The following is a 27,984-nucleotide window of genomic DNA, read 5'->3' as shown; positions in this document are numbered from 1 at the left end:
AGTGAAAACATATGTCCACACAAAGACCTGTCTGAAAATGTTCACAGCACTTTAATAAAAATAGCCAAAAAATAGAAATCATTCAAACATCCATTAATTGGTGAGTGGAAAAAATATAGCATACCATATATGGAATACTACTTTGCAATAAAAGGAAACCACTGGTTGAATCTCAGAAACATTATGCTAAGTGACAGAAACCAGTAATAAATGATTCCATTTCTATGACATTCTAGAAAAGGCAAACTACAGCAATAGAAAGCAATTTGGTGGCTGTGTGGGACCAGGGTCAGGGCAGTGATTGACTGCAAAGGGGCATGAAGGAACTCTTTGGAGCAAGAGAAACATTCTAAAACTTGAGGGACGCTTGGGTGGCTCAGTCAGTTGAGCATCTGCCTTCAGCTCAGGTCATGATCTTGGGGTCCTGGGATGGAGTCCTGGGATGGGGTCCTGGGATCAAGTCCCACATCGGGCTTATTGCTCAGCGGGGAGCCTGCTTCTCCCTCTGCCTGCTCTGCCTGCTTCTCCCCCTGCTTGTGCTCCGACAAATAAATACATAAAATCTTAAAAAAAGAGAAACATTCTAAAATTTGATGTGATGGTAGTTGTATGTCTCATACATTTAGCCAACTTTGTGAAACTGTATACCTGAAGTGGGTGAATTTAATTACATGCAAATTATTCCACAATCAGGCTGTTTAAAAAATGACTAAAAAACTAATACTGGGAACCTACTTTTGGAAAGTATATTGTGCATCTGCAGGACTGAAAAACATACAGAGGCATGCATGCTGTGGGTGCTCAATAAATGCTCTCAGGATGCAAAAGCATTATGCACCAGTCAGTGTCCAGTAAAAGGAAAGCCCCTCTCCTCTCTCTAGGGCAAGACTGCCCAGGTTTAAGGTTATCTTTGTCTGCCATCTGGTGGCCAGTCTCCATCCTTCAGACCCCACTTCGGGAGGCTCTATGGTTGGGCTTACATGAAGTGGAGGGAAAGAAGGGGGCTTCCTTTCCGGAAAATCTAGTGCCTGGAGAGGGCAAGTTGGTCAAAGGTGGGGCATAGCAGGACTCCTAGGTCTATGAAAGAAGGATACAGTCTCTTAGAGACAGAGAAAAAGCGCTTTGGTGAGAACAAAGAGGCAGAGTGAACACAATTTGGTATTTTTGCATGCTGAGATCAAGTACTGCATAACGAGAGGGTTTCCGTCGCGGGGGGTCGGATAAGGGAAGGGAAGGAAAAGTTTAGGGAAAGCAATGGGGTAAGCAGGAAAACTAATGTGGATGCCCACGGTGAGTTGGAGGAAGCTCAGCAGAGGGTGGGGGGATGGATGGTAAGGAGAATTCTAAAAGGCAAGAGGAGACCTCCTTGGATGGAGAGACCTTTGGAAGCAAGGGGACAAGAGTCTCTTCTCCTGAACTTTCTTCTCTTCCCAATCTTACTTCCAGGAAACATCTCACAGATAAACATCTGCATGGACGCGCTACAATTGTGGGAAGTTTGCCCCCTGTCCCTGTGTCACAGAACCACTGAGAATAAAGGCATACTTCAGGAGGTAGGTGGCCGAGGGACCCGCCTGTCTCTCCTGGCCACTGAACAGCTCGCCCAGGCTCCAGGGGCTCATGGACAAGCTCAGCCTTACTTCTCACAAAAAATGGAGTTGGTCAGCTCACAGGACACAGGTAAGTGACCGGATGGATATTTAAATGTCAATGGTAGATGACATTTAGTCTAGGGGACAAATGGTGGTGACAGGGACTTCTACATCTTCAGTAGTTGGTGGCCTCAGTGGCCAAGATCTTAGAGCTCCTGGGTTCCTGGCATCCAGATTTTTTACTGGCTCCTTACAGATATGAGAGCGTGTGCGGCTTGCTGAGAGCCAGGTGTGGGTAACATTTCCCAGAGCACCCTCCTTCAAAGGGAGAGGAGAGGGAGGGTGGGGGTGGGGTAGGGGGGAGGAAGAGGGAATGGGCCTGAGGCTCAGCGCTGTGTATATTTCCATTGCGGTTTGCCCATTCACAGCTTCATGGGGGGATTCATTGAGTGTGTCTAACATGAGAGGATCTATGGGGGGCTTGGCAACTAACATGATGCAGTAGGTTCTTAATACATATTTGCTGGCTGGCTGGCTGGCTGGCTGGCAGAATGAATGAATGGCTATGTGAAGGAAGGAAAAGCTCCTGGCTCCTCAGTGGGTGTGTGTGGGTACATGCGGCAGACCCCCACCTGCACTCGAGCCCACCCCTCTGGCCCCACACCCCCAGACACAGAGAGCTACAGCTCTGTGTGCTTGTCCCCTGCCTCCATCAGCTCCCGTGTCTTCTGGGGCAGGGTCTTTGTCCAGAACTGAAGCCTGTGCGCCTTCAGGGCCCGGCCCACTGCAGGCTGCGTGTTCAGCTGCAGATACTGCTCTTCCTGGTCAAACACGGGCCAGTGGGGCAGACCCTCGCCATTGGGATTCCTGTAGACATACCCTCCCGGCAGGGCGGGGGGAGAGTCACTCTGAGCCCCGCTGAGCCCAGACCTGGCACCCCAACTGGGGTCAGCCAAGGCACCAAGTGGGCCAGGTGGGCTTGGGGAATGACAGGGGGACGTTTCTAGATTTAGGAAAGAAACTACCTCCCACTAGAGTGTCACCAGGGGGCAGGGCAACCTGGACTGTTTTTTCCATTCCCGTCAGAGGGAGGCTCTATGGGTAACATAGCACTGTCCCCCCTCTTCCAGGTCACCTGGAGATGGATGGAGCGTCCAGCACCCACAAGACCCCTCCCTGTCTGTCTGGGCCCTGGAGCTGGGGAAGGAGCCACCAGGCAATTAAGGATACATGTACCCTAAGGAGGTCACAACAGAAAAGGGGGGCCTCGAATGGGCTCAAGCCCCCCCCCCCGGAGGTTGAGGTGGGGCGTGACATCTCACCCATTTCGAGCAAAGTTAGCCCAGTACTTCATTATCTTCCTGCTCAACAGCTTTTCTTCCTCTGTGACTTCAACTACAGAGAGCAAGAGGACAAGGGTCCACGTGAGGGCCAACCCCAGTCCAGCACACAGGTCAGCCCCCACCACACTCACCAGCCCACATGCAGCTCTTCCTTGGGTGCTCTTGTGCCCTCCCTGGCCTGGCTCTCTGCCCACTCCTCCCACAGCCCTGGGGCGCCAGGCCCTCTCCTCACCCCAACTAGGCTCATTCCTGACTGAGAAGGCTCCCTTCTTCCTTCTGACACCAGAAAGCTATTTAAGAAACAAATATGCCTGCGAAACACCTTCATCTGCACCCATCCCAGGCATCCATGGTTGGGGTGGGGAGAGATGGAGGGAGGAGAGGCCCCAGTCTGAAGAGTCTTAGACTCCAATTCTAGCTCAGCCTCTCTAGCTGTAAGATCTTGGGCACCTGATCCCATCCTCTCTCTCAGCTTCAGTTTGCTCATCTGTACAGTGCGGGCAATCATCCTCACGCAGGGACCCCATCCCACATTCTGGGAACGAGGAGTCTCTGAGGGACCCTGCCCAGGAACACTCACCGTTGGCTCCCCAAGGGAGGGTTCCGAAGACAAAGAGTAACTCATCGCCATGGTCTGCCTTCACATGGGGTGGCCTGATGTCCTTTAAGAAGCTGGGCCGATGCTGGAACTCGTAGAAGTAGACCGGGGAGTGTGAGCCTAGGGGGTGGGGTGGACGAGCCATGACATGGTGGTCCCTTACTTGCGGCTCTCCTGCATCACCCATGGTGACAAGATAGCTAGGTCCAAAGCTGGTTGGAATCTGAACAATGGGGTGAGGGAGACCCTGGCTGGAGCAAGAGCAGTGGGAAGGACCTGGGTTCAAACATGACCTCAGAACTTCCTAGCTGTGTGGTTCTGGGCAAGTCACTGAAGGTCCTCATCTGTAAAATGGGGGAAATGCCCATCTCTTAGACCAGCTTCGAGGATTTACTGAGATGAGGGACATCACGTGCCTGGCTCCTAGGGACCCAATACATAGATAAGGGTTGGGACCTAGATACCAACAGACCTCACCTACAGCTCTGACCCACAGTTCTGAGCTGCCCCCTTACTGCTCTGGCCTTAGTTATAGATGTACTCACGCTGAAAATTGGCTACTTGGAGTGCAGGGATCACGAAGACAGAGTCCCCCATCATCTCATGGAACTGGGCTCGCAGGGTCTGTGGGTCCCCACTGTCCCCCATGTACTCCTCCATCAACAGGTCAAAAGACTCAGGAGGCAACGTCTACCCCAGGTAGATCAGAAGTAGTCACGTTAGGCAGGCTGGCGGCAGGGAGGCAGCAGGGTCATGTTTGGGGAGACAGACCCTGGGATGGTATAGGGAATGGGAGGAAGGGGCCGAGCTCTGGGGTGACCCCAGCCTTTGCTCATGGGGGACAATGCATGGGTAAGATATCTTGGGAATGGGTTTTCCCTTGCCTCTGGGCAGAAGAGGAGTCCCCCTCCATTGGGGCAGGACCCCAGAAGCCTCACCAACATTCCCAACACTTGCTGCAGAATGGCCTTCACCGTCTCTCTGTCCATTTCCTTCTGGGCCTCAGAGATGTTCATGACCTGGGTAGTAGGGGAATCTCCAATTGAGGGTAGGATGGACCTAGAGCTACGACACCCTGAGCCCTGCACCCTGGTGGGCCCCCGGCACCTGGGAGCTTGGGGCTGGGCCTCACCAAGGGGATGATCCAGCCGTACTCATCACTGTTAACACCAATGATGCTGGGGACAGGCTGAAAGTCGGCGGAGGCCAGCAGCTCCTGGGGGTGCCTGGGCAGGAAGATCCCATCCACTACGCCAGGGATGATCTTGAAGAGCTGAGAGGGCCCACAAAGTGAGGTCCCAGACATTTTCTGATGCACTCTGAGTCCCATTCACCCCTTCCCAGCTCATCCAGGATGCTCACATCCTCTCCCCCAAGAGGTCCTGCCGCTGGCTTAGCATAACCTGACCTCTTCCCACCCAGGGCTGTGAGGACACCAAGGCATGGAGACGGAATAACTTGCCCAGAGAATGTAAAGGACATGCTCCCCACCCTTCTTCCATACACACGTCCATTCAGCCCAACCTTGTTGATGGCTAGAATCTCCTCTTCAGTTTTGTCCCGCAGGCAGCCCACCAGGACCTCTGAGTCAACCTGGCCACAGGCAGACAGGTTGGCCGCCATCTGTAAAGAGACCAGGCAGGGGCTGGCTCATCCTTCCAGATAGGGGAGAGGGATTTGCCCAAGGTCCCAGCTGGGGGCAGATGCACCCCAAATCTCACAAGGTATTATGTGTGGATTCGGAGGTCTCAGCAGAGGGGCCGGCCCACCTGCCTAGACAGTCCTGCCCATGAGGGGGCCCCTTGTTATCGTCATTTAACAGAGTAATGGAGGGTGAGAGGTAAGAGACGAGGCCGCAGTCTGGCTTCCCACAGTTGGGGGTACTCACTGCGGAGATCGCATCAGATGAGCTGGCAATGAGGCCGGGCAAAAGGGCCACACCACTCTCCATGATGGCACGATGGAAGAGTCCTTGTGACATGGGGGACACGACATGGGAGGACACGCTTGTGCCACCCGCAGACTCGCCAAAAATGGTGACGAGGCCAGGGTCGCCTCCAAAATAGGCAATATTTTGCTGGACCCAGCGTAGTGCAGCCACTTGATCCAGGTAGCCCCAATTGCCGGGTGCATGCTTGTCTCCAGTGCTGAGAGGTGGCAAGGACAGGGGTCATGGGGCTGTCCTGGCTTCACCCGGCCGGCACTGCCCTGCCCAGCCCCAGTCTCACCTGAAGAAGCCCAGTATACCCAGGCGGTACTGGATAGTGACCACCACCACATCCTCAAAGGCCGCCAGCACAGAGCCATCATACATGGAAGCCATGCCCGTCACAAGTGCACCACCATGGATCCACACCAACACCTGGGGAAATCGAGGCACAGACACCATGTGGCTCCCACCCAGCCCAAACTGCACTGGGGCTACTACCTGGACTATCCACCACTTTGGCTCTGTCTGCCTAACCACATGCGTAGAGCTCAGGCGGGAGAGGGTGGTGTCTTCATGACCTGGGCTGAAGATGATCCAATTTCTATCAGGAAAACTGGGCTTCTCATACTTTGGGTCCCACCTTATGTACCAAAGCCTGGCTCCATTTCTCCCAGAACTCTCTCTGAGGTGAAAAGAAAAAGGGCATCAACCCGCATGCACATTAATTAAAAGTTTCTCCACTCTCATTGGTCCAACAGATACAGCACCTGAGTGGGTCTCCTGCGCATGAGTTGGTTGGGTGAGTCTTGGGTCCAGCCCAGGGCCACAGCTTCTGACCTCTGGGAGCAGCTAGGGTTCTATGACCTCATGCCCAAGGGTCAGCCACTCATGCTGGATAAGAAATACTCTCTTGGACCCAATAGTGAGAGGCTTCTCAACAGGGTGCACACTGTAGGGGGGCCCAGGCTGATCCTGTCCCTTCTAATTTTCTTGCAGAAGAAATGGCTCCCACACCCCAGCCAGCGGGGGCCTGGCACTCACAGGTAAATTGGAGCCTTCACTGGCGTGGGCAGGTGTGTAAACACTAAGGTACAGGCAGTCTTCAGACATGGAGGTGAAAGGCAGGGTCATATTCAGCAGTTCCAGAGCCAGTATTTTCATGAGAGTGATGTCCTGCAGACACCTAGTGGGGCCATACCATGGTTAAAACCAGGTCCTGGGCCCAAATTTGCTCCCTGCCACCCTTAGTCCCACTTCCCCCGAGAACTTGCTCACACATGCACCAAACCCCTCTGCACCAAGTCACAGGCTGCAGGCTCTGGGGAAGCTGGGATGGAGCCCAGTCTTCCAGGGAGGCCTCAAGTTTCTGAAGTCCTTGGATACCAATCCTCCTGAGTCTGGGAAATCTTGACTCTTGGGGGTCTCTGCGAGAGCCATAGGTTGCATGTGCTGGCGTTCACCACCGTACTCCTGTACCCAGACGATGTGGAACAGGGGAGCAGCCCACATACGTGCGCTGCCCAAATGAATGGATATTAATTTCTCATGAGAAGGGCAGTGGGACAGCCCTCATCTCAAGTCAGGCTCTCAGGGAACCTCATCGCTCCCACAGAGTTTCCAGTTGCAAGAACATACACATGTCCTTTGGCCGATGGCAGCGGGCCCTGTCACTGGCCCACTAACTGCACACAGCGGAGGTCTTCCACTCCTCAGGGATCTCAGTATCTGCTGCTGGAGTCAGGGGCTCCTACGGGGTTTATGGAGCCAACCCAAGCCTCCCCTGATGGCAGAGAACACCTGACACAACTAGAAGCAAGGCAGATGTGTGTCTCTGCTTTAAGTGCCAAGCCTGGAGCCTGGGCAAGTTACTTTACCCTTCCAAGCGTCTGCAAACTCAAGGGAAAAATGCATGTGGGGATCCACCAAACTCAGAGGGGAGACTGGCCAGGGGGGTTAGATGAAATCACCACTGCAGCCTGGCCCAGGGCTCGGAGTACCCTCCACCCCAGGGACTGGAGTTCCTTGGACTCCCTGCTTACATGGCTGGGTGGGAGGTCCCATCCTTTACACCACTCCAAGGTTCAGGAGGCTCAGGGGGTGCAAATCGCAGGGGCCCTAGAGGCGGCTTGGCAAAGGGAATTCCCAGGAAGGTGTGGACTCCCACATCAGTGTCTTTCACATGGATGAGGCTCCCCCGCACCTGCCCCGTGTGTGTGGTCCGGATGGGGCTGGCAGATTCCTGGCCTGTGAGCAGAGAAATGGACATCAGGCTGAGTCTACCCATCAGCTGCCCTCCCAGGCTACTGATGTTGCCCACTGCTTCCTGTCCTCAGCTCAAGGGACTCTGGTCTACAAACACTTGCTTTTCAAATTTCCTGCCTTTAACCCTGTGTGTCCACCCTCCCCCCACTCCTACCCACTCCCTCAACTCTCTTTGCTGGGTCTGGCCCCAGCCTTTTCCACTACACTCAGTGAGGCTTCCTGGGACCTGGCACCATGGTTGACCCCAGGAGCTTCAAACAAATGGTCACATAAGCTTGAAGGGGTAAGAGTGTCCTTTCTGCTGACTGTGTCACATGAGGCAGTAGGAGAACTGTGGGAACTGGACACCCCAGGCTCCTGTCCTTAGGGATCTCATGCTCTAGGTGGCAAGTAATGACATAAAGAAAGCATCTTTCAAACCAAGAGTGATGATATGGTGAGGAGAGCTACGAAAATGAGGCACCACTGTAACTAGAAGGTAAGAAGCACCACCTGCCTTACCATGGGGATCAGGGAAGGAGGAAGTAACTGAAAGTTGCCTAACACAAGGAGCCCAGGATATTCTTAACACACAAAGAAGTTCTACAAAGGAGTAAGAAATGTGTCAGCTGCGCATATTTGATGAAAGAATATGAAATGGTGAGGGAATATGTTCAGACAGAGTAAGAGATACAAATAAACGGGTCCTACGCCAAGGAAGAAATGTTCAGCTCTCTCATGCTAAGAGAAATGTTCACTGAAATCTGACTGTTATGTCAAAGCAAGACAATCAGATGACGTATGCTTTCTGATGGAAGTCCATAGCCCCCATGAAGTAGTCTTGCCCCAAAACACAAAGCAGAACCTGAAACTGAAATCTGACCAAGCCTCTAGAATATAAATATATGAATACAAGTGTACAGGCATACCAGGGGTAGAGAAACAGTTAAACGACACCATATGGATGTAATCAGCAAAGCCCAAGTTCTGGGATCCTCTCCAGAACGAATAACCTGGTTTCTTCGATATAAAAACAAAATCACAAGGAAAATAAAAGAGAGGCAGAGGAAGACTGAAGATTCAAAGAGATTCACATAAAAAAGGCTGATAATAACACATGTTGATAAGCATGTAGAAAAACTGGAAACTTCACACCTTGCTGGTGAGAAGGTAAAGTGGTGCAGCTGTTTTGGAAAGCAATCTGGCAGTTCTTCAAAAAGTTAAACATAGGGGGGCGCCTGGGTGGCACAGCGGTTAAGCGTCTGCCTTCAGCTCAGGGCGTGATCCCGGCGTTATGGGATCGAGCCCCACATCAGGCTCTTCTGCTATGAGCCTGCTTCTTCCTCTCCCACTCCCCCTGCTTGTGTTCCCTCTCTCGTTGGCTGTCTCTATCTCTGTCAAATAAATAAATAAAATCTTAAAAAAAAAAAAAGTTAAACATAGATTTACCATATGACCCAGCAATTCTACTTCTAGGTAAACCCAAGAGAACTGAAAACATACTTCCACACAAAAATTTGCACGTGAATGCTCATAGCAGGATTATTTATAATAGCCAAAAAGTGGAAACAATCCAAATGTCCATCAACTGATAAATGGATCAATAAAATGTATATATCTATACAATGGAATATCATTCAGCAATACGGAGAAAAGAGTACTGAACATGCTATGACATGGATGAACCTTAAAAACCTTACGCTCAGTTAAAGAAGTTCGTCACAAAGGATCACACATTGGATGATTTCATTTATAAGAAATGCCCAGAACTGGCATATCCATAGAGACAAAAAGCAGATTGGGGGTTGCCTAGGGCTCAAGGTGGGGGAAAGGAGGAATCGATGTGGTGAACTCTGTGAATACACTAAAAACCATTGAATTGTATACTTTAAACAGGTGAATGGTATGCTATGTGGATTATATCTCAAAGCTGTTCTAAGCCACACATCTACCAATTTTCAAAGTAAGGACCTTATTTGAATCCTGATTTTTAAAAAACCTGTAAGTATCGCTTATGAGATAATACAAAACAAGAACATTTGACTAGATACTTGATTGCATTAAGAAATCATGATATTGTTATATGCGTATATATTCCTTTTCTCTTAATAGGACAAAAACATCTACAGATGATATAATGTCTGGGATTTGCTTCAAATAATGGTGCAAGGGAGAGATGGTAGTCTAGACAAAACCAGGCTGCTCAGGTCTTGACAATCATTAAAGGCAGGTCATGGATTCAGTGGGTGTGTTATACTGTTCTACCGCAGACCGGAAACCCTTTGGTGCTGTGTGGCTGCGGGCAGCCCCGACCCTCTCTATCCCTCGGGGTGCAGGGAGGTCAGCAGTCAGGCTCCCACTGCGCCTGGTATGTCATCTCCACGGGCTCCTGCCTGCCTGGAGCTTTCCTTCTACAGTCCAGTTTCTACTTCTGAAGAATTTGGCCTATCTGAGCCTGGTTCCATAATAAAAAGTAACCCCCCCCCCCCCCAAAAAAAAACCAGCCTCAGGGATTTATACTACCTACAGATCAAAGACAACAGGGGATGATGAGGGGCCTTGAAGGTAGAGCCAAGAAACTGAGTCCTGAAAGCAAGGAGGAGCTCTCAGGATGAGCAGTCACACCTCCCTGCCTTTCCTCATGCGGTTCCCTTCACCCTGAACGAAGATCATCCCCATTTCTACATCTGTGGGCATCCTGATCATGCACCTCCTCACAGATGCTCTCCCGGGTCCCCCAGTCACAGCTTATCGCTCCCACTCTCCAGCCCCGAATACCTTTATCAAGCCTGTGACCGTAAGGACAATGAACGCAGTGACTCCAGTTCTGAGGAGAGGGTTGTTGGTATTGTGGAGGGCCTGCCAAAGCCTCGCGGCCCCTTCTGAGGAAGCCCAAGGGGGCCCGGGTAGAGGGGAAGTGGCCATGCCAGTGCCTGTTTGTCACTGGTTTTTGCATGTTCAGTCCCACTCTCCTGCCAGACCCGCCTTTCCCTTCCCAGCTCGCCCGACTATTCCCTGCTCAGATCACCTGTTGGATCAACACTGATGCACGTGCTTAATGCCACAGTGTGGGTAAGGCCAGAGTCAGCAGCCACTCACAGGCTCCACAGAGGGCAACTGAGCAATGTCTTTCCAAGCCAAAGGCCTACCCTTCTCCCCAGTAACATGCTGTCTACACACAATTCCTTGCCAGGTGGAATATCTGTCCACGTAACTCACTGCGGCCACTGGCTTCCAGTGCCTGAAGGTTGTTATGGCAAAGGACAGAAACTGTTGAAATGTCCCTGATCAGAGGCCAGTTACATCAAGGATGCTTCCTCCTTGAGCAGACACCCTTGCATGAAACACTATGAGGAAGCTCTACCATGTACAGATGTGGGGAGGTCGCCCCTGTGTCAGGAAGTGATGAAAACCAAGGATGTGTGCACACATCCATTCTTGGGTGAACTCCTGAGCACTGTGTAGAAAGTTCTGGGGGAGGGAGCCAGGACGGGATGGGACAGGAGAGGATCAGACGTATCACCTGTGTCCTCTTATGGCTTTCCGTTTTTTCTTTTCGAATGTGGGTCCAATCTGAAATATTAACATTTTTTAAAGGGAGGTATCAGCAAGGCCTAGCAAATTGTCCTGCTGGAGGGTCTCAGTGACCTCTGAGAGCCTGGTGAGCAGCTGGTAAGGGCAGAAGCCCCTTGGGGTGGGCCATGTGGAAGGGATTAATGTGGATGTCTCCAGGGCAGATTGGCCTGGGAAGGGTGAGGGTAGTCAGGTCTCACAGGTAGGGTCATGTGGGGTGAGGGGATCACACTGGCAAGAGGGGGCACAGGAGCAGCGGAAGCCCCAGGCATGGTGCCGGAATAGCCTGAGCCACTGGTAACAGCCAGGAGAACCAGGAAGCTGACACCAAGTGCAATCACTTTTGCTCTGGAGGTCAAAAGGTGCCCTCGCCCCAGATGGGTGGATGGGGTGAACAGAAGGATAAGACAGACAGGCTTTAGGAGGCAGGGGTGGGGGCTTGCACGGCCAGATTCCCGAAGAGCCGGTAATCTTGAATGGGGCCCCTTTGGAAGGGCATTCAGCAGGGGCCAGGACACGCTTCTGGCCAAGGGTGCCTCACTCAGAGCCAAACAGTGGCAAGAAGATAGTTATTGTTACTTTTCACAGGCAGCGCTAGCTCTACCACAAACACTAAGAAGGAAATGTCCTGCATTAGGACCCCTACTCCCACCTGCCTCGCCAGGCCGCACTCTGAGCTCCTGGCCTCGCTTGCCCCTCCCTATGTACTGTGTGACCTCGGTCAGCCCCGACTCTCTCTGCACCTCAGGGGACCCACCCAGAGGTTTCGAAGCATTGGGTCAGGTGCAAGTTTCCCCATACTGTGCTTCTCCACCCTCACCCACCTCCCTGGGGCCTTCCCTCCCGCAACCTCAGGTCCTGCCTCTGCAGAATCTGGCGAGTCCATCCCCAGTCCTTGCCCCGGCTCCAGGGAGCCTCACCCAGGCCCAGGACGAGGAAAGGTAGGAGCCCACAGACCACGGCGTTCAGCCACCGGCGAAGTCGGTCCAGCAGCATGGTCTATTCGCAGCACACTGCTATTTTTCAAAGACTTCCCAGGGGCCCATCCAGCGGCAGTTCAGGGAGTGTCTCGACCAGGTCCAGAGTTTGGACTGGGCTGGGGGTAGGCGGGGCGAGCTGGGAAGGGAAAGGCAAGCTGGGAAGGGAAAGCCAGGCGAGCCTGAACTGGCAAAAACAGTGACAGGCGGGCACTGGCGTGGCCACTTCCTCTTTACCCGGGCCCCTTTGGGCTTCCTCAGAAGGGGCTGCGAGGAAGTTTGGCAGTCCCTCCGCAATACCAACGACTCTCTCCTCAAAACTGGAGTCACTGCGTTCACTGTCCTCACGGTCACAGTCCTGATAAGGGTATTCAGGGCTAGAGAGTGGAAGCGATAAGCTGTGACTGGGGGACCCGGGAGAGCATCTGTGAGGAGATGCACGATCAGGATGCCCACAGATGTAGAAATGGGAATGATCTTCGTTCAGGGTGAAGGGAACCGCATGAGGAAAGGCAGGGAGGTGTGACTGCTCATCCTGAGAGCTCCTCCTTGCTTTCAGGACTCAGTTTCTGGGTGCACCTCAAGGCCCCTTATGCCCTATTTTTCCTAATCTGAGGGTCTCCGTGGGCCTCCTCCCAATTCAGCCACAGCCTGCCTTTTGAAATGCACCCGTGACGGTGGCATTATCTAAAGGGCAACCCCAACCCAATCCCGTGGCTTTCCCTCTCCCCACCTCCCACAAAGATCGAGCTCAAGGTCATTGATCTATTTGACAAGCATTTTAAGAGCGCCTGCGGGTCCGTGTGCTAGGGACTCGGCAGGACACTCTGGGGCCCTAGGTGGAACGGGCGATGCAGGTGTCACCGGGAGGCTCCGAAATGCAGCTAACAGTGCCAAGACAGAGAACCCTTGGTACGCGGGGACCTGCCCAGCCTGAGGACAGACTTCCTGGAGGAAGATACGCCTGGCCGGTGTTTAGTGTCCCCGAGAGCCAGCCGTGGCCTCCGCTGTCCAGCAACTACGGGCTCGAACGGCCCGGACCGCTCGAGTGGCTTCTCTGTGTATTCGCCTGGGCAGTCTGCATTTTCCCGGGTTAATTTACAGAGGGCACGGAGGGCCACTCCCCCCAAACCCCAGGTCGAGTACGGGCGGTGCAGCATGTCCCTAAAGCGAGCCCGTCGCCACGCCACGCCCCCTGCCCCTTCCCCGGAAGTGCTCGGGCAAGAGCGGAAGTGCACGCCTATAGCGGCCGGCAGCGGTTTCGCGATGGTGGGCGGCGGCGGGATGGGGGGCGGCCTCCTGGAGAACGCTAACCCCCTCATCTACGAGCGCTCAGGGGAACGACCGGTGACCGCGGGCGAGGAGGACGAGCAGGTTCCAGACAGCATCGACGCGCGCGAGATCTTCGATATCCGCCAGTGCCGCGCGCGGGCGGGTTCGCGGGGGCCTGGAGGGGGGGCTGAAGTGATGATGTCCAGTAGTTAGTGGAGCTGTGTCAGGGCCGGGCATTCCCGACGGAGGGTTCTGAGAGGGCCAAGGCACAGAGTCCCTTTTCCTTTACTTTCCACATCTGATTCGCTCCATCAATGACCCGGAGCATCCGCTGACATTGGAAGAGTTGAACGTAGTAGATCAAGTCCGGGTTCAGGTGAGTCACTGCCAGCGTCCGAGGGGGCAGATGGCTCGGAAGAGTCAGAAAAGCTCATCTGCACCAGGAGACGCGTTCTGTCAGCTCACGGACTCGTCAGGGGATCTTCGGAGTTGGGGAGGTGGATTGCTGTGCCCATTTCATGGATAAGGAAACAGGCCCATAGAGGTTAGACGAGTTGCCTGAAGCAGCATACTAAGAAGAAGGGAGTGCCTTCTCCTGAGATCTCATTCTTCCAACCAGGTGAGCGATCCCGAGAGCACGGTGGCCGTGGCCTTCACACCCACGATTCCACACTGCAGCATGGCCACCCTTATTGGTCTATCCATCAAAGTCAAGCTTCTTCGGTCCCTTCCCCAGCGTTTCAAGGTAAATTGGAACTGAGCCCCAGAGGTAGGACAAGGGAGAGCTTCTGCTACTGAGGAAGACATGGAGAGCATGAACATGGACATCAGACTGAGGCCTGCAAGGAGCCCAACTAGCAGTAATGAAACTGGGAGGAGCCTTTCCAATTGAATGGGACAACAAGTATAAAAGCCTGAGCTGGAAAGTGCAGAAAAGTAGTGAGTGTGGCAGGAAGAGGAATATGAAACTGTAGATAGATGTGGAGCATGGATGGGGCACAGGCAGGCCTTTAAGTCAACAGTAGGAGCCAGTTCTGGGTAGAGATGGAGTGGCTGTGGATGGGTTTGGGGCATCATGGAAGGTCCAGAGTCTACAGTCACAATTAGGTGGAAGGATCAGTGGAAGGTGATGAGTGGGGGGATGGGGACAAGGGGTAGACAGGTGATCAGTGCTCAGGCCCCACCTATCTCCCTCCCAGATGGATGTGCACATTACACCAGGGACCCATGCCTCGGAGCATGCAGGTGAGTGTGGGCTGATGTTGAGGCATTGGCCCTGAGGCTTCCCCTTGCCATGGTGGTTTGTAGGGCAAGATGGAAGGAGGAGGGCTGGGTGGGTGACACCTTAGTGGAGGTGTCAGCCTAGAGTGAAGCTGGCTTAAGTCTCCTGTGCCTATCATGTTCTTCCATTCCTACCCTTTCTCTCCTAAGTATACAGGACCAGGGTGTCTCAGACTTGATAGTCCAGGAGGCAGCAGACATGAGCAGCCAGGTGGGAGGGATCCCAATAGCGTGGGATAGGTGTGGGCTCAGGTGGTTTGGGTAGCTTGGTTGAGGCTTGGGGCCCTGGGAAGGAGGTGACAGGAGGTTGGTGCAAGTGTGTATGCGTATATGCAAGGGTTAGAAGTGGGGCTAGCTGGCAGGCTGGCCAGAGCCTGGCTTTGATCCTCCTTCTCCATTCCTTCTTTCCCCTCCAGTGAACAAGCAGCTTGCAGATAAGGAACGGGTAGCAGCTGCCCTAGAGAATACCCACCTGCTGGAGGTTGTGAACCAGTGCCTGTCAGCCCGCTCCTGAGCCTGGCTTTTTGCCCCTAGTCACACAGGGCTCATGGCCTTGTTTTCTTGAATCACTGACAATGAGAAACTAACATTTTTGCATTTTGTAATAAACCCTTAATTTATATTGATTTCCCAGTCTGTCTCAGAATCTTTCATCTTGGGTCATTCCGGGTTTGGGAGGAGATGGTGATCATGAGTGCAAGTTCCTATACAGGCTGGGTTGATGAGATGCAGTGCATTTTTAAAATTTCTTCCAGTGGTTTAATCAGGAAAAGTTGCAAAGTATACAAAAAAATTGAAAGAGTAGTGTAGTGAAGGCACCTGGTATACCCATCATCTATATTCAACAGTTGTTAACATTGGCCTTAATTATGTGTGTATGTGTACTATTAAATGTATTTGAGAGTAAACTGCAGACACATGACCCTTCACTTCTAAGTACTTCATCCTGGGCTCCTAAGAGTAAGCCTGTATAACCATAGTACTGTTACCTGGCCAAAAAATGAAAAATTCCTTAACACCGTCTAATATCAATTTGTCTATGAATTTCCCCAAAATGTCATTCATAATTGGTGTTTTGTTTTGTTTTGTTTTTTTTAATCAGGTTTTGGGGTGCCTGAGTGGCTTAGTTGGTTAAGCGTCTGACTCTTGATCTCAGGGTCACAAGCTCGAGCCCCGCATTGGACTCCATGCCCAGTGTGGAGCCTACTTAAAAAAAAAAAAAAAAAAAGCAGGCTCCTTTGAAACTTTATGCATTGCATTGGTATCTCTCTTTAGCCTTTTCTAGAACTGTCTCCCTACTCCCTGTCTTTTGATCTTTTTTGACGTTGACTTTTTTTGAAAGTCAGATGAGTTGTCCTGAAGAAGCCCTGCAATCTGATTTGCTTCCTTGTCTGCTATGTTTCCTATTAACTGGAAGTTGGTTGAGTTCAGGTTTGAGTTTATTAATGAGAACCTTGGCCAAGAATTTCGTATATATCCTTTAGCATCCACCAGTAGCTGTGTGATGCCTGCTTGTCTCACTGTTGGTGATGCTTGGTCTGTTCCCCTGGTCAGGGCAGTGACAGCAAATTTCTCTGTTGAAAGGACTCTGAAGGACCCTCTTCACCAACATCCCCAGAGATGTGTGTCACTTCAGGTGGTGAGGTCTGGGCTTTCTGCCTCCCCCAGCCCTGTGCCCAGAGCACGGTCGGTCACCAGCATGGATCATGGGGCTTGGATCTGGGATCAGCCAGTTAGGAACTATAATGCCATGATTCCTTGCCTCAGTTTCTTTCTCTGAGGATAAAAAGGATATTAAGAAGCCTTGCCTTGGCCACTTCATCCCTGCGAAGGCTCAGGTGTGATTGTCAGAGACTTCCAGAGGCTCTTTGCAGATCTTTTGAGGGTCTGCTGACAACATTGAGCCTGTCCTGAGAGTGGGCACTAGCTGAGGGCTTTGCATATACTACGTAGGCGGTCAGTCCTCCACCCAGCCCTGTGTGGCAGTTGCTACCCTTTATTATCCCTATGTCACAGATGAGGAAACAAGCTTCTGAAATAATTCACTCCCCAAGACCTCCAGCCAGGGAGTAAAGAGGAACCTAAGCAGTTTGGCTCCTCCTCAGCTGGCAGGGGGCGCTGTTGCAGGATAGAAGGGCCTACGCCCCCACCCTCCCCCCACAGCTGCCAGCCCCCAGTTCCAGGAAGGAGGGGCTCTGCCACCTAGTGACCAAGATCTGGCTGCCCACGCTTAGATGAAGTCATCAGCCCACGTTCCCCAGTTTCTTCATGTGTAATGTGGGCATAGTTGTGACAATCACTTGGGACTGCTCTGTGGAGATTTAAAATGGAGATGCACCCATTTCAGGTGATCTTCCAGGCACTGTACCCCCTTTCCATAGATGAGGAACCCATGCTCCAGAAAGGCAAGGTGACCAACCAGGGCCCCTCAGGCCCAGGGAGAATTCCCAACCACCTATATCCAGCTGTGGGCTTCACCGTGTGTGTACCTCTGCATTGACAACCCCAGTCTGCCTAAGGTGTCTGGTATCTGTGTTCAGCTGGGGGTGGGAGGTTATGGAGGAAGTAGGTGTCCCTGAGTCATGGCAGCCAGGCTATGGTGGGCAAGGGACATCAAGCTGCTCATGTCACAGTAGGCATATCATATAGTCCCCTTGTCATTCTTGACTCATCTGTGTGTGGCTCCTGGCTGCATGCAGGGACACCATCTGTGAATCCTGGGCTAATGCCCAGGGAACTTTCTGGAACTCCAGCTGTTGTACATGGGTATGAGCTAGGGGTGAGGTTTGAGGTCTCTGAAGCCCTCTGTCAGGTGTGTCTAGCTCTGCTATTTCTGGCTCGTGACTTCTCAGGCTTTGGTTACCATGTCTACAAAATGAGAACAACAAATCATAGCTGGAGAGATTGACCCAGGGATTAGATGACATGTATGAACATGCCCAGCTAGGTCTATTTGTGCTTATTATCGTGCCCTCAGCACAAGGGCCTGACACACAGTAGGTACTAAATACAGGTTGGTGAGATGAATGAATGAATGGAGCCTTATTTATTTTTAGTTTTTACTTTTTTTCTTAAGTAGGCTCCACACCCAGTGTGGGGCTCAAACTCATGACTCCGAGATCAAGAGTCACATGCTTTACTGAGCCAGCCAGGTGCCCCTGAATGAAATAAGCCTTAGAACAAAGGAACTGGGGCATAGGGGCTGTTGTGTGAGGAGGGCTGGGGATACTGAAACCCAGCCAAGTTCCCTTTGCAACCTTTTGCTACTGGAGGGAGGGGGAAGGTGTGGGGTCCCACAGAGAGAAAGTGGGTCTGGAGGGGAGGGGAAGGGTATGGGTATTGCCCCCCTCCTGGACAGACCACTGTTTTGGAGAGAATGGAACAGAAGCAGAAAAGAAGAACCAAGAGGGGGCCACAGATTCACTCAACCTGTCCCATCCAAACAAGTATGGTAGAAGTGTTTTTACTGAGATATGACTATAGGCCAGGGCTGTGCCAACCATTTTGCCTCTGCATTTCATGTTATTTACATCTTATAACACCCCCCATACAGACATTATCCCTGTTTTACACAGGAGGAAGCTGAGGCTCACCCAAGATAAATGGGCAGAAATAGCAAGTGGCAGAGCTGGGATTTGAAGTCTGGGCTGTCCTAGGTGTGTTCCAGACTCCGTTTGTTCCTTCTGGGCAGCCAAACTCAGCCCACAGAGCTGGGAGGACCAGGAGGTGGGAGTGGGGACGTCTCAAGGTCACGACCTGGTCTTGGTTCCTGGGGCCCTTGGCTATACCTAGGCTTGTGGTAAGTGTGTCTGGCCTGTTGGGGAATGCCTGGGGCCTGACTGGCCCATTGTGGATGCAGTTCCCTTGGCAATGAAGAAACACTGCTGAAGTCAAGGGTTCAGATTACTGGAGGGGAAACCCAGCCCTGTTTCCTTGCACAGCTCCCTGCTGGGAAGGGTCACAGCTACACCACATACCTACCTTCTGCTGGACATTCGGGGGTTATTTTCAGGGGTAAGATCAGGTCTGAGGTGGGTAGGAGGGGTCATAAACAGCCCAGGCCAGGATTCCTGATGGGAAGTGGTTTGCTGGCTCTTGAGACTTGTGTCCTGGCAGGAGGCTCCACCCACAACTCCCTCTTGCCGCTGGATCTCATCCAGGAAGCTAGAGCCAGTGTGGGGTTGCCCAGGTGCCCAAGACCCTGGGGCCATGGGAAGGACACAAGTGGCCAGGCCACCCCTCAGTCTAGCCCCTGCCTACTTTGAGGACCTCAAGACTAGAGGGTCCTGTGTGAACCCCCTCATACTTACCTAGCCAGGCCCTCCTCACTCCAAGGCCCTCTCAGATGTTGCCAAGGAAACTGATAGAGCAGCCAGAGAACCCCACCCAGGTCTCCATAGCAACCTACAACAGCCCACCAGGATCTCCATCGGTGACGTCACCTGAACCATGAATGGGAACCCCCACCCCCGCCACACACATCACAATCAAACGTCAGAGTCTGATAGCAGATCCCTGTCACAAAGTACCTCATAGCCTGCCTGCCCCCAATCCTCACACATCTCAGACATGAGCAAGGGAGGGAACAGGTCGTTTTATAGCTGGGCACCCCGAGGCTGGGAGAGGAGGCAAGACCCAGGAGCCTGGAGGCAGAGACAGGTCTAGAAACCAAGCTCCCCCATAACATCTCCTCCCCTCTGTGCCCTGGCACCCACCCTAGTTCTAAGGAGTAGGCGAGCTCTGGGCAGTGGGGGCACCAAATGGTGGCTCATCCCACCCACCAGCTCTAGCCCTGCCCCAACTGTACTCTACACCTGTGCCCCTCCTAGATGGGAGTCTGAACTTCCAGGCCCTGCATAGGCCCTAAACTACAGGCCTATCTGGGGCTAGAGGGAAGGAGAGAGACTTTGAAGACTCGTACAGCAGCTGGATCCTGTCCTGACTGTGGTCCAGTCCCACCCCTAGCCACCCTTGCTGCCATCTGACACCTGTCTGCCAGGATTTCCCCAACTTTGGGCAACCTCCAGCCCAGGAGCAGAACGACCAGGAGCGGAAAGGCCAGGAGCAGAAGGGCCAGGGAAGGCCAGGGAGGGCCAGGACTAGGTATTTTTAGCAGAGTTGCTGGCAGCTGTCTGGAGGGTGCTGGGAGGTGAGGTGGTGCTGAGTTCATCCTTTCCCTTCTCTGGGCCTATATTCCCTCCCCCAGAATCAAGCATGCACCTCTACCAGCAATACACTGCTAGCACACCTCCCTTCCTTCACCCCCTCCCCCCAAAAGCTCTCCTCCTGCTCCCAGAGGCTCACTAGGTGACACTAACCCTCACCCTAAAGGACATGCTCATCAGTAGAACCTTCAACTCCCCAGGGCAGAGAAGGGAGTAGGGAGGACTTGGCACCGAGGCTAGAAGCCCAGATTTAGGACCCTTCAGTTCTAGCTCACATATGGACCGGTGGGGAGTGGGTGTCCTGAACAGAGAAGGGTGAAGTCTGTCCAGACTGAACTGGTCAGCTTGCTTGGGCAACAGGCCAGTGCTGGGGGAGAGCAAAGGGAGAATTCACTGTTAAAGGACCAGAACTAATTCTTCCTCAGAGGGGAGCTGGCACAGTTGGCTAATCCGGCTTTCCCCCTTGACCCCACCCATGATGGTACCCCCAACTCTAAACCCCTCCCCCACACCATTCAACCTAGTCCCCCTCCTGGTCCCTCCTTCCCTGCCTCCCCCCACACACGCTCAGACCCGGGCTTTGTCAGCCCAGTCGGGTGGGGCGGGGTCTGGGGTGGGGGTGCGAGGTCCTGGGAGGGGGGCGGGGGATTCCCCTGAGGGGGAGGAGGACTGACACGTCAGCCCCCGCAGCAGCGGGGACGTGGGCGAGCGCGGGGGTGGGGGCGGGGGCGGGCAGACTCTTAAATAGGCAGCCCTGGAGCCGAGACCCAGAGCCGACTGAGGAGGCGGCGGCTGCGGTAGCGTCTGGTGTCCGAGCCACGGTCTGCGAGTGGACTGTACCCGGGCCTGGAACCTCCTTCTGACCGTGTCCGTGTGCGGTTGGGTGAGTGTCGCGGCGGAGCGCGGTGCGGGTGGTCGCACCGTCCGGCGTGCGGATGGACGAGTCGGGAGGGTGGCTCACGAGTCAGGGCGCCAGGACCTCCACGGCCGGGAGGGACGGCAGCAGGTCCTCTTCCCGAGCGTCGGGTCTGACCCCGGCGTCGGGCAGGCGCGCCCCCGGTGCCGCCTCTCACACCGTCCGCACCGCGGCTCACGCCGCCGTCCCCACTCCCTTTCCCCAGACGGCGTCGGGCGCGATGACTCTGAATGGCGGCGGCAGCGGAGCGGGCGGGAGCCGCGGCGGGGGCCGGGAGCGCGAGCGCCGTCGGGGCAGCACACCCTGGGGCCCGGCGCCTCCGATGCACCGCCGAAGCATGCCTGTGGACGAGCGCGACCTGCAGGCGGCGCTGGCTCCGGGCGCTCTGGCAGCGGCCGGGACCGGGGCCCAGGGTGCGACGCTCCACTGGCCTGAGGGCTCCTCCGAGTCGCTCAGCTCGGGGGGCAGCGACTCAGACGAGAGTGTTTACAAGGTGCTGCTGCTGGGGGCGCCTGGCGTGGGCAAGAGCGCTCTGGCGCGAATCTTCGGTGGTGTAGAGGATGGGCCTGAAGCAGAGGCCGCAGGTGAGGGGCTGGGACTATTAAAGGGATGGGAGATGCCTGGGGAGGACTGAGTAGTACAGGGCTGGGGACCATGGGATTCTGAAGGCACTGTCAGAATCATGTCTCTACCTACCCATTTCACAGATGGGGAAACTGAGGGAGAAGGGACTTCCAGCCCTTGGTAGGGGAAGAAATGACCTGAGAAAACTCTGTAGGTTGGGGATAGGACATCCCTCCCTGCCGAGCTGGCAGGAACACAGCCAGAGGGAGTTTCTAGGAGAAGAGCCCTAGGTGACCAATACTCCCAAAGAATGTGACAGTCACTATTCTAACTCAGGCTACTGTGGTCAGAGCTACCCTGGGGCCCATGCAACAGGAGAGTGGGGAACATTGGAGTGGCAACCCAGGACATTGCCAGCTTGGGGAAAAGGTGTCTAGGTGAGGGTCAGGCGCACCATGCCCTCTATGTCCCGCTTCCCAGCACTGTCATTTCTGTTGTCAAATAGTGGCCATCAGTGGAGGGAAAGATTAGGGGGTCTCTAGGGTGGAGTTGGTGGGTGTGGCGAAAACAGGAAACCTGGCACATGGTGTGGGAGGGTGGCTTTTGGCAGCCAGCAGGTAACCTGACTCCTAGTCTCCTGCCTAGGGCACACATATGATCGGTCCATCATGGTGGATGGAGAAGAGGCATCACTCATGGTCTATGACATTTGGGAACAGGTAGGCGGCAGGGTGGGAGGGGTGACCTGGGGATAGGGGCCTGCTGAGAGGGACAGCCTTGTAGCCTGGGCATGAGAACTATTGGGTAGATACGCATGTGTATGTGTTCCCCAGGATAGCAGCCGCTGGCTACCTGGTCACTGCATGGCTATGGGGGATGCATACGTCATCGTGTACTCCGTGACGGATAAGGGAAGTTTCGAGAAAGCCTCAGAGCTGCGGGTCCAGCTGCGGCGAGCACGGCAGATGGACGACGTGCCCATTATCCTAGTGGGCAACAAGAGCGACCTGGTGCGCTCTCGAGAGGTCTCGTTGGACGGTGAGCAGGGAGTGGGTCAGAAAGGGAGGGACATCCTGACTGGGCTGTGGTCCATTCAATCTTGGCTCAGCTCAAGTCCCTAGGGATCATAAGTGGCTAAAAATGTTCAGGAAGAAAACTTGAGGGGGAGAGGGGGAAAGCTGCTGCCCTCCCACAGGACTCCCAGAGGGCTGAGAGGGCTGGGGGAAGGACCAGATGCCCTGGGGGAGGAGGAAGCTGCTGGGCACTGAGCTGGGCCACCTCGGGGCCCTCCTCTCCTGTAGCCTTTGGCCCTGGCCTGACAGATGAGGAATAGGAGAGTGCAGGGAACTGGGCTAGGAGGTCAGAGCATGGATTCAGGGCCGGGGCCAGTCTCGGTGTGGGCTTGACCCTGGGGAGGATCCGCCCCTCTTGGACTCAGCATTCTCCTCTGTGGCCCCTAGAACTGAGTCCCCCAGAGGAACCTAGCAGTGACTTGGTGACATCCTCCTCCCAATTTCACTGGTTGTTCATCATAATATAACATCAAACCATGAAATACTAAGGTGCCCAACAAAGCTCTCCTTCTCTTGTGTTGACTAGTACGGCATTTCCATTTAAAAATTAGACTTCAAATTATTTCAGTAAATGAGTTTACTCTTGTGGGCCTTTGTGAGCTCCTTAAAGGCGGGCACATTCTGCCAGTTGGGTGACCCAGCAATGCCTTGGATCCTCTGTACAGGAGCTGGGGTCTGTGTTTCTGGGGACCACCCAGGGCTCCTTCCCTGACCCCCAGAGTCCTGAATGGTAGCTGCTATGGGGTAGCTAGGGTTTGAGTGGGCTTCTCACCCACTCATTCTTTGTTTCACTGGAATGTGCCTGTCCCCACCAGAGGGCCGGGCCTGTGCCGTGGTCTTCGACTGCAAGTTTATTGAGACGTCAGCGGCGCTGCACCACAATGTCCAGGCCTTGTTCGAGGGTGTTGTGCGCCAGATACGCCTGCGCAGGGACAGCAAAGAGGCCAATGCACGTCGACAAGCGGGTACCCGGCGGCGAGAGAGTCTTGGCAAGAAGGCAAAGCGTTTCTTGGGCCGCATCGTAGCACGCAACAGCCGCAAGATGGCCTTTCGTGCCAAGTCCAAGTCCTGCCATGATCTCTCAGTACTCTAGACTCCACAGGCACATGCTGCGTTGTGCATACAAATGGGCAGATTGGTGGGCTGGCCCAGCCAACTGCCCTAGGTGCCTCAGGGCTGACTCAGACTCTCGGCATACCCCACCTCATGGTCGTGGACAGACAGACGGTGCTGCCCAGGCAGCTCCCAGTGGCAATCAAGGACTGGGCCCACGGCGATGCGTGTACAGGCCAGGGTGTTTGTCCCAAGCAGCAGCCTAAGCCCAGCCCGCGGGGCAGGCCCGTGTGTGGGGACGGGACTCTAGCTTTCTCCACACTTGGGGTGTGCATGCTCTGGAGGGAGGCTGTTCAGTGCAGTGGTTATTTGTTTACATGCAAATTTTTGTAATAAAGACTATTTCCTGATAGATCAGGGCTGTCGACTTTGTGTTGTCTCCCGATAGGGGCTGTAAGAGCAGGAAGGGTTCCTGAGGTTGAGGGATGGGGCCTCACTGCCCTACCCTAGTGTGTGGCTTTGACTGTCCTAATATTTGGGCTCCGATCTAGCCAGCTGGACCAGAGGGGCAGGTGTGGGTTTTGAGCTGATTGGAGATCCAAGCAGCAGGAGGAGACAAGAGCCCCTCCCAGCCCACTATCCAGATTTTTCTCTTGCACTGCGGCCCGGCACTGTCCAGCTGATTAAGGGTTCAGTCACCCCACTATAAGGGAAACTGAGGCTGTCTGAGGGACCATGCCCTGCCTCGTCTCATGGCCAAACAAGAACCCTGGGTCTGGCTTCTGGACTTGTGTCTCCGTCCCACCTCCTCCTGAGGGGCTGGAAAGTTGCTAAGGGGGGAGCTGTGGAAGACTTCTGAGACTCCCTAGCTGGGAAAGGAGGAGACCAGTGACTGGGGCTGGGCTACTGAGCCAGGGTCTCACTGTTTTCTCCTCTGGGAGACGCCAGGCCAGAGCATCCCATGCTCAACAATGGCTAAATTGGTTTTGGTGGGAACCGCTCCCCGGAGCCCTCTCTGCCCGAATGAGAAGCCTTGCATTTGTGTGGGAATGTGCGTACGTTTGCTGATAGCTGGAGGTGTGCCTGTCTCCCCGCCACCCACACCAGGCACAGGTGACTTCTGGGACTTTCCCTATGATGTTTCAGGAAGGAGTATCTTCATTTGGCAATGGCAGGTGGGGAACTGAAGCAGTTACCTGAGGTCACACAGACAGAAGTGGATGAGTAGGGACTGGTATATAATTCTGCCGGTCTCCAGAGTCTGAAGGCAGCCTGCGGTGAGCCTTGGGACAGTTTCTGAGAAGGTTCTGGGCAAGGATCCATACATTTCCTTCACTGGTTCAGTTTATTTATTCCACAGACCTCTAGGAGCTCTTGCAATCTGGTTAGAACACTGATTGCAGTGTTGTCAGGGCCACTCCTCCACATGCAGGACCTGTCTTTTTTTTTTTTTTAAAGATTTTATTTATTCATTTCACAGAGATAGAGACAGCCAGAGAGAGAGGGAACACAAGCAGGGGGAGTGGGAGAGGAAGAAGCAGGCTCATAGCGGAAGAGCCTGATGTGGGACTCGATCCCGGAACGCCGGGATCACGCCCTGAGCCGAAGGCAGACGCTTAACCGCTGTGCCACCCAGGCGCCCCATGGACCTGTCTTGACTCACCCACATGCCCCCCCAGGACAATGTTAACTGCTCAAAGCTGCATCTGCTCCCACTCCCACCCTGCAACATACTTAGAGGCATGTGGAAGGCATGGTTCTCAGAACAGGTGAAGGTCCTGAGGTCTGAGGAAGAATGTAGGCCTTCCTGGCCCTGCTACTTATTGGCTGTGTGACCCTGGGCAAGCCACTCAATGTCTCTGTGCCCAATATGCAACTCTGGGACAGTGCCCTGTCCAAGTGGAGTTGGGGGAATTATGAAGGTATGTGCTTAGAGCATTGCTGGGTGCATAGTAGGAGCTCAACGCATGTGAGACCCCTTCAACAACCCCACAGTGCCCAGCTCCAGGCTGGGGTGTCTGGGGTGCCTGAGTGACCCTGACGCAGGCACCCTGGGCTTGTGCCAGACAAAGCTGGAAGCAGCTGAGGGGTCCCCGCCCACCCTCCAGATATGCAGTGGAAAGGACTCAGGGAAGACCATGGGAAACTCCAAGGACAAGGATGAACTGGCAACGGCACCCCTGGCCCTTCCCACACACACCCCCTTGTCGTGGACTCCCAGGCCCCAGAAGCTTCTGGCTCCACTTGGCTGCCCTCTGTGGGGGAGGGGCCTCTGCCAAGCCCTGTGATCCCTCAAGGTCACCTGAGCTGGCTCAAACTGCTCTTCCTCCTCAGAGGCATGAGACAGTCCGTGGTCCCAGCCCTGTCCGCGTCAGCAGTCAGCATAAGCCCTCAGGGAGCCTCAGGGGATCTCACAGGCTGCTGTGCCTCCCACCCACTGGTCCCATGGTGGGTGGTCTGGAACCCCAAATACCCAGTTCGGGTCATGCTCATTTACCCTTCATGTGCAACCTCCAGCTCCTTGCTTTTGATCCAGTCAGAAGCTACCAGGGCAAAGGGAGGGCAAAGTCACCACTGGCTCCCTGAGACCTGCCCTGGAGGGGTCCCAGGCTAATGGAAGAGATAGACGATGACAGTCTGGCGTCTTTCCTGCTTTGATAGAGGTAACACATGGCATGGAGTAGAGCATACTCCCAGAAGAGAATCCTGAACAAGCCTGGGAGCCCAGGGAAGGTTTCCTGGAGAAAGGAATATTTTTTTTTAAAGGTTTTATGTATTTATTTGACAGAGAGAGAGACAGCCAGCGAGAGTGGGGAACACAAGCAGGGGGAGTGGGAGAGGAAGAAGCAGGCTCCCCGCTGACCTGAGCGAAAGGCAGACGCTTAACGACTGAGCCTCCCAGGTGCCATGGGGGAAAGGAGTATTTGAGCTGAGTACTGTAGCCTGAGTCGGCGCTCACCGGACAGATGAAGGGAGGGAAGGGGATTCCAGACAAAAGGAACAGAGCGGCCAAGATAGAGCTGCAGATGCTGGTGCATAGGGGAGAAGTGCGAGTGAGTCGGGGACCACAGAAAAAGAAGTAATGTCCAAGCCCAGAGGCCCAAGAATTCCACCCTGGGCTGTATAGGAACGGGAAAAGTGCCAGGCCAATGATCTCCGCACCTCCTGGGGCTGGCAGTCACGGATGCTGAGCAGCCCCCAGCTTTCCAAAGTCAATGAGTAACTTGGGGGGCTGGGCAGGGCCAGGCCTGCTGCTGTGGGCCCAGTAGTGTTTTCCACTCCTGAGCAAGCATGGCTGGACCGCCTACCTGCTCAAGCGTCCGCCCAGCCCTACCCCACCCATCCCGGCCTGGCCAGCGTACTCTAGGGGAAGAGCTCTCTCGCCTGGCAGCTGGACCAAGGGAGCCTGCCTTAGGGGCCAGAGGGTGAGGGTCCTGGAATGGAGGGATGAGGAGGGCCGAGGCTGGGGTTGGTGGTAGGGGAAGGAGAAGCACTGGCTTGTCCAGCCCTTGTACAGGGAGGAATTCCCAGGAGCGGCTGGAGTGGGTGTCCATGCTCTGCATGGCCAGCTCCATGCGGAGTGCCGGCAAATACCAAGATGAGGGCAGGCCTCCTGCCCCGAGGGGACTCTGTCTGAAGGATGGCAGTGGGTGGAAAATCAGGGCCCAAGACCCTGAGCCATGGGTCCTCTGTTCCCGGAGGCATTGTCCTGTGGTCAGGTCCTGTGTGACCTTGGTCAGGCCTTGCCCTTCAGGCTTTGCCTACAACATGAGGCGACTGCAGGAAGTGACCCTCAGAGTCATCAGGGACTTTCCAGCTTCAAACTTTTGTGATATTGGGGGCTGCTGGGCAATTAGCACTTTAGGATCTCCGTACAAGCTGGGGAGGCTATGTCAGGAAGGACCCGAAGGTATGGAGGTGAAACTCCCATGGAGACCCTTGTGGGGGCAAGAACCAGGAGGCAGGATGGCTGGGCCTGGGGGCCTGGGTGGGCCTAGTTGAGGAGCTGGATGCCCTTCAACCTTGCAGGCGGTGGGGAGCCACAGGCTCCTCTAAGAGGAAGAGGAGGCCAGTCTGTCTTGAGGTCCCTTGGGCTGTTGGTATGGAATGGGCCGAGGCAGAGGACAAGGATGGAACTGCGTGGAGGGCAGTGTCCAAGTGGGTGGGCTGGGGAGGGGCAGCTCTGACAGTATAGAAGGACAGGGGACAGGAGGAGGCCTGGCTGCCTTTCCCATAGTGACAGGTAGCAGAGGTCCAACTGATGAAGGGACAGTTGCACCCTGTGGGGCCTGGGGAAGCCATGGCTTGGGCTGAGTGGGGATGAAGGGAGGAAGTAGTGGGAGGGAATCCTTGCCCACTGATCTGGCTGGATCCTTACTGCCACGTCCCTCAGGCCCGTCCTGACC

At 54.4% G+C, this 27,984-nt stretch overlaps 3 protein-coding genes across 3 annotated transcripts; 2 read left to right on the top strand and 1 right to left on the bottom strand.

Moving 5' to 3' along the window:
- Window positions 1-32: 32 nt before the first annotated feature.
- Window positions 33-12,503, bottom strand: CES2 (carboxylesterase 2). The gene is made up of 12 exons (XM_008702498.2): window positions 12,198-12,503; window positions 7,503-7,707; window positions 6,505-6,646; window positions 5,762-5,895; window positions 5,422-5,680; window positions 5,058-5,156; window positions 4,666-4,806; window positions 4,472-4,552; window positions 4,079-4,223; window positions 3,516-3,653; window positions 2,915-2,987; window positions 33-2,459 (listed from the first exon to the last, which is right to left on the bottom strand). Exons 1-12 carry the CDS (start codon window positions 12,271-12,273, stop codon window positions 2,273-2,275), a joined length of 1,680 nt encoding a protein of 559 aa, XP_008700720.1. The 5' UTR covers window positions 12,274-12,503; the 3' UTR covers window positions 33-2,272.
- Window positions 12,504-13,465: 962 nt separating this feature from the next.
- On the top strand, window positions 13,466-15,433 carry CIAO2B (cytosolic iron-sulfur assembly component 2B). The gene is made up of 5 exons (XM_008702499.2): window positions 13,466-13,662; window positions 13,823-13,902; window positions 14,146-14,271; window positions 14,726-14,771; window positions 15,224-15,433. Exons 1-5 carry the CDS (start codon window positions 13,521-13,523, stop codon window positions 15,319-15,321), a joined length of 492 nt encoding a protein of 163 aa, XP_008700721.1. The 5' UTR covers window positions 13,466-13,520; the 3' UTR covers window positions 15,322-15,433.
- A 5,337-nt stretch (window positions 15,434-20,770) lies between these two features.
- On the top strand, window positions 20,771-23,990 carry RRAD (RRAD, Ras related glycolysis inhibitor and calcium channel regulator). The gene is made up of 5 exons (XM_040633013.1): window positions 20,771-20,855; window positions 21,094-21,472; window positions 22,098-22,171; window positions 22,286-22,490; window positions 23,341-23,990. Exons 2-5 carry the CDS (start codon window positions 21,109-21,111, stop codon window positions 23,616-23,618), a joined length of 921 nt encoding a protein of 306 aa, XP_040488947.1. The 5' UTR covers window positions 20,771-20,855; window positions 21,094-21,108; the 3' UTR covers window positions 23,619-23,990.
- The last annotated feature ends 3,994 nt before the right edge of the window (window positions 23,991-27,984 follow it).

Source organism: Ursus maritimus, unplaced genomic scaffold (assembly GCF_017311325.1).
Source record: "Ursus maritimus isolate PB19 unplaced genomic scaffold, ASM1731132v1 scaffold_19, whole genome shotgun sequence".
Taxonomy (NCBI): domain Eukaryota; kingdom Metazoa; phylum Chordata; class Mammalia; order Carnivora; family Ursidae; genus Ursus; species Ursus maritimus.
The sequence above is the reverse complement of the archived record's forward strand: the minus strand, read 5'-3'. Positions and strand labels throughout refer to the sequence as shown.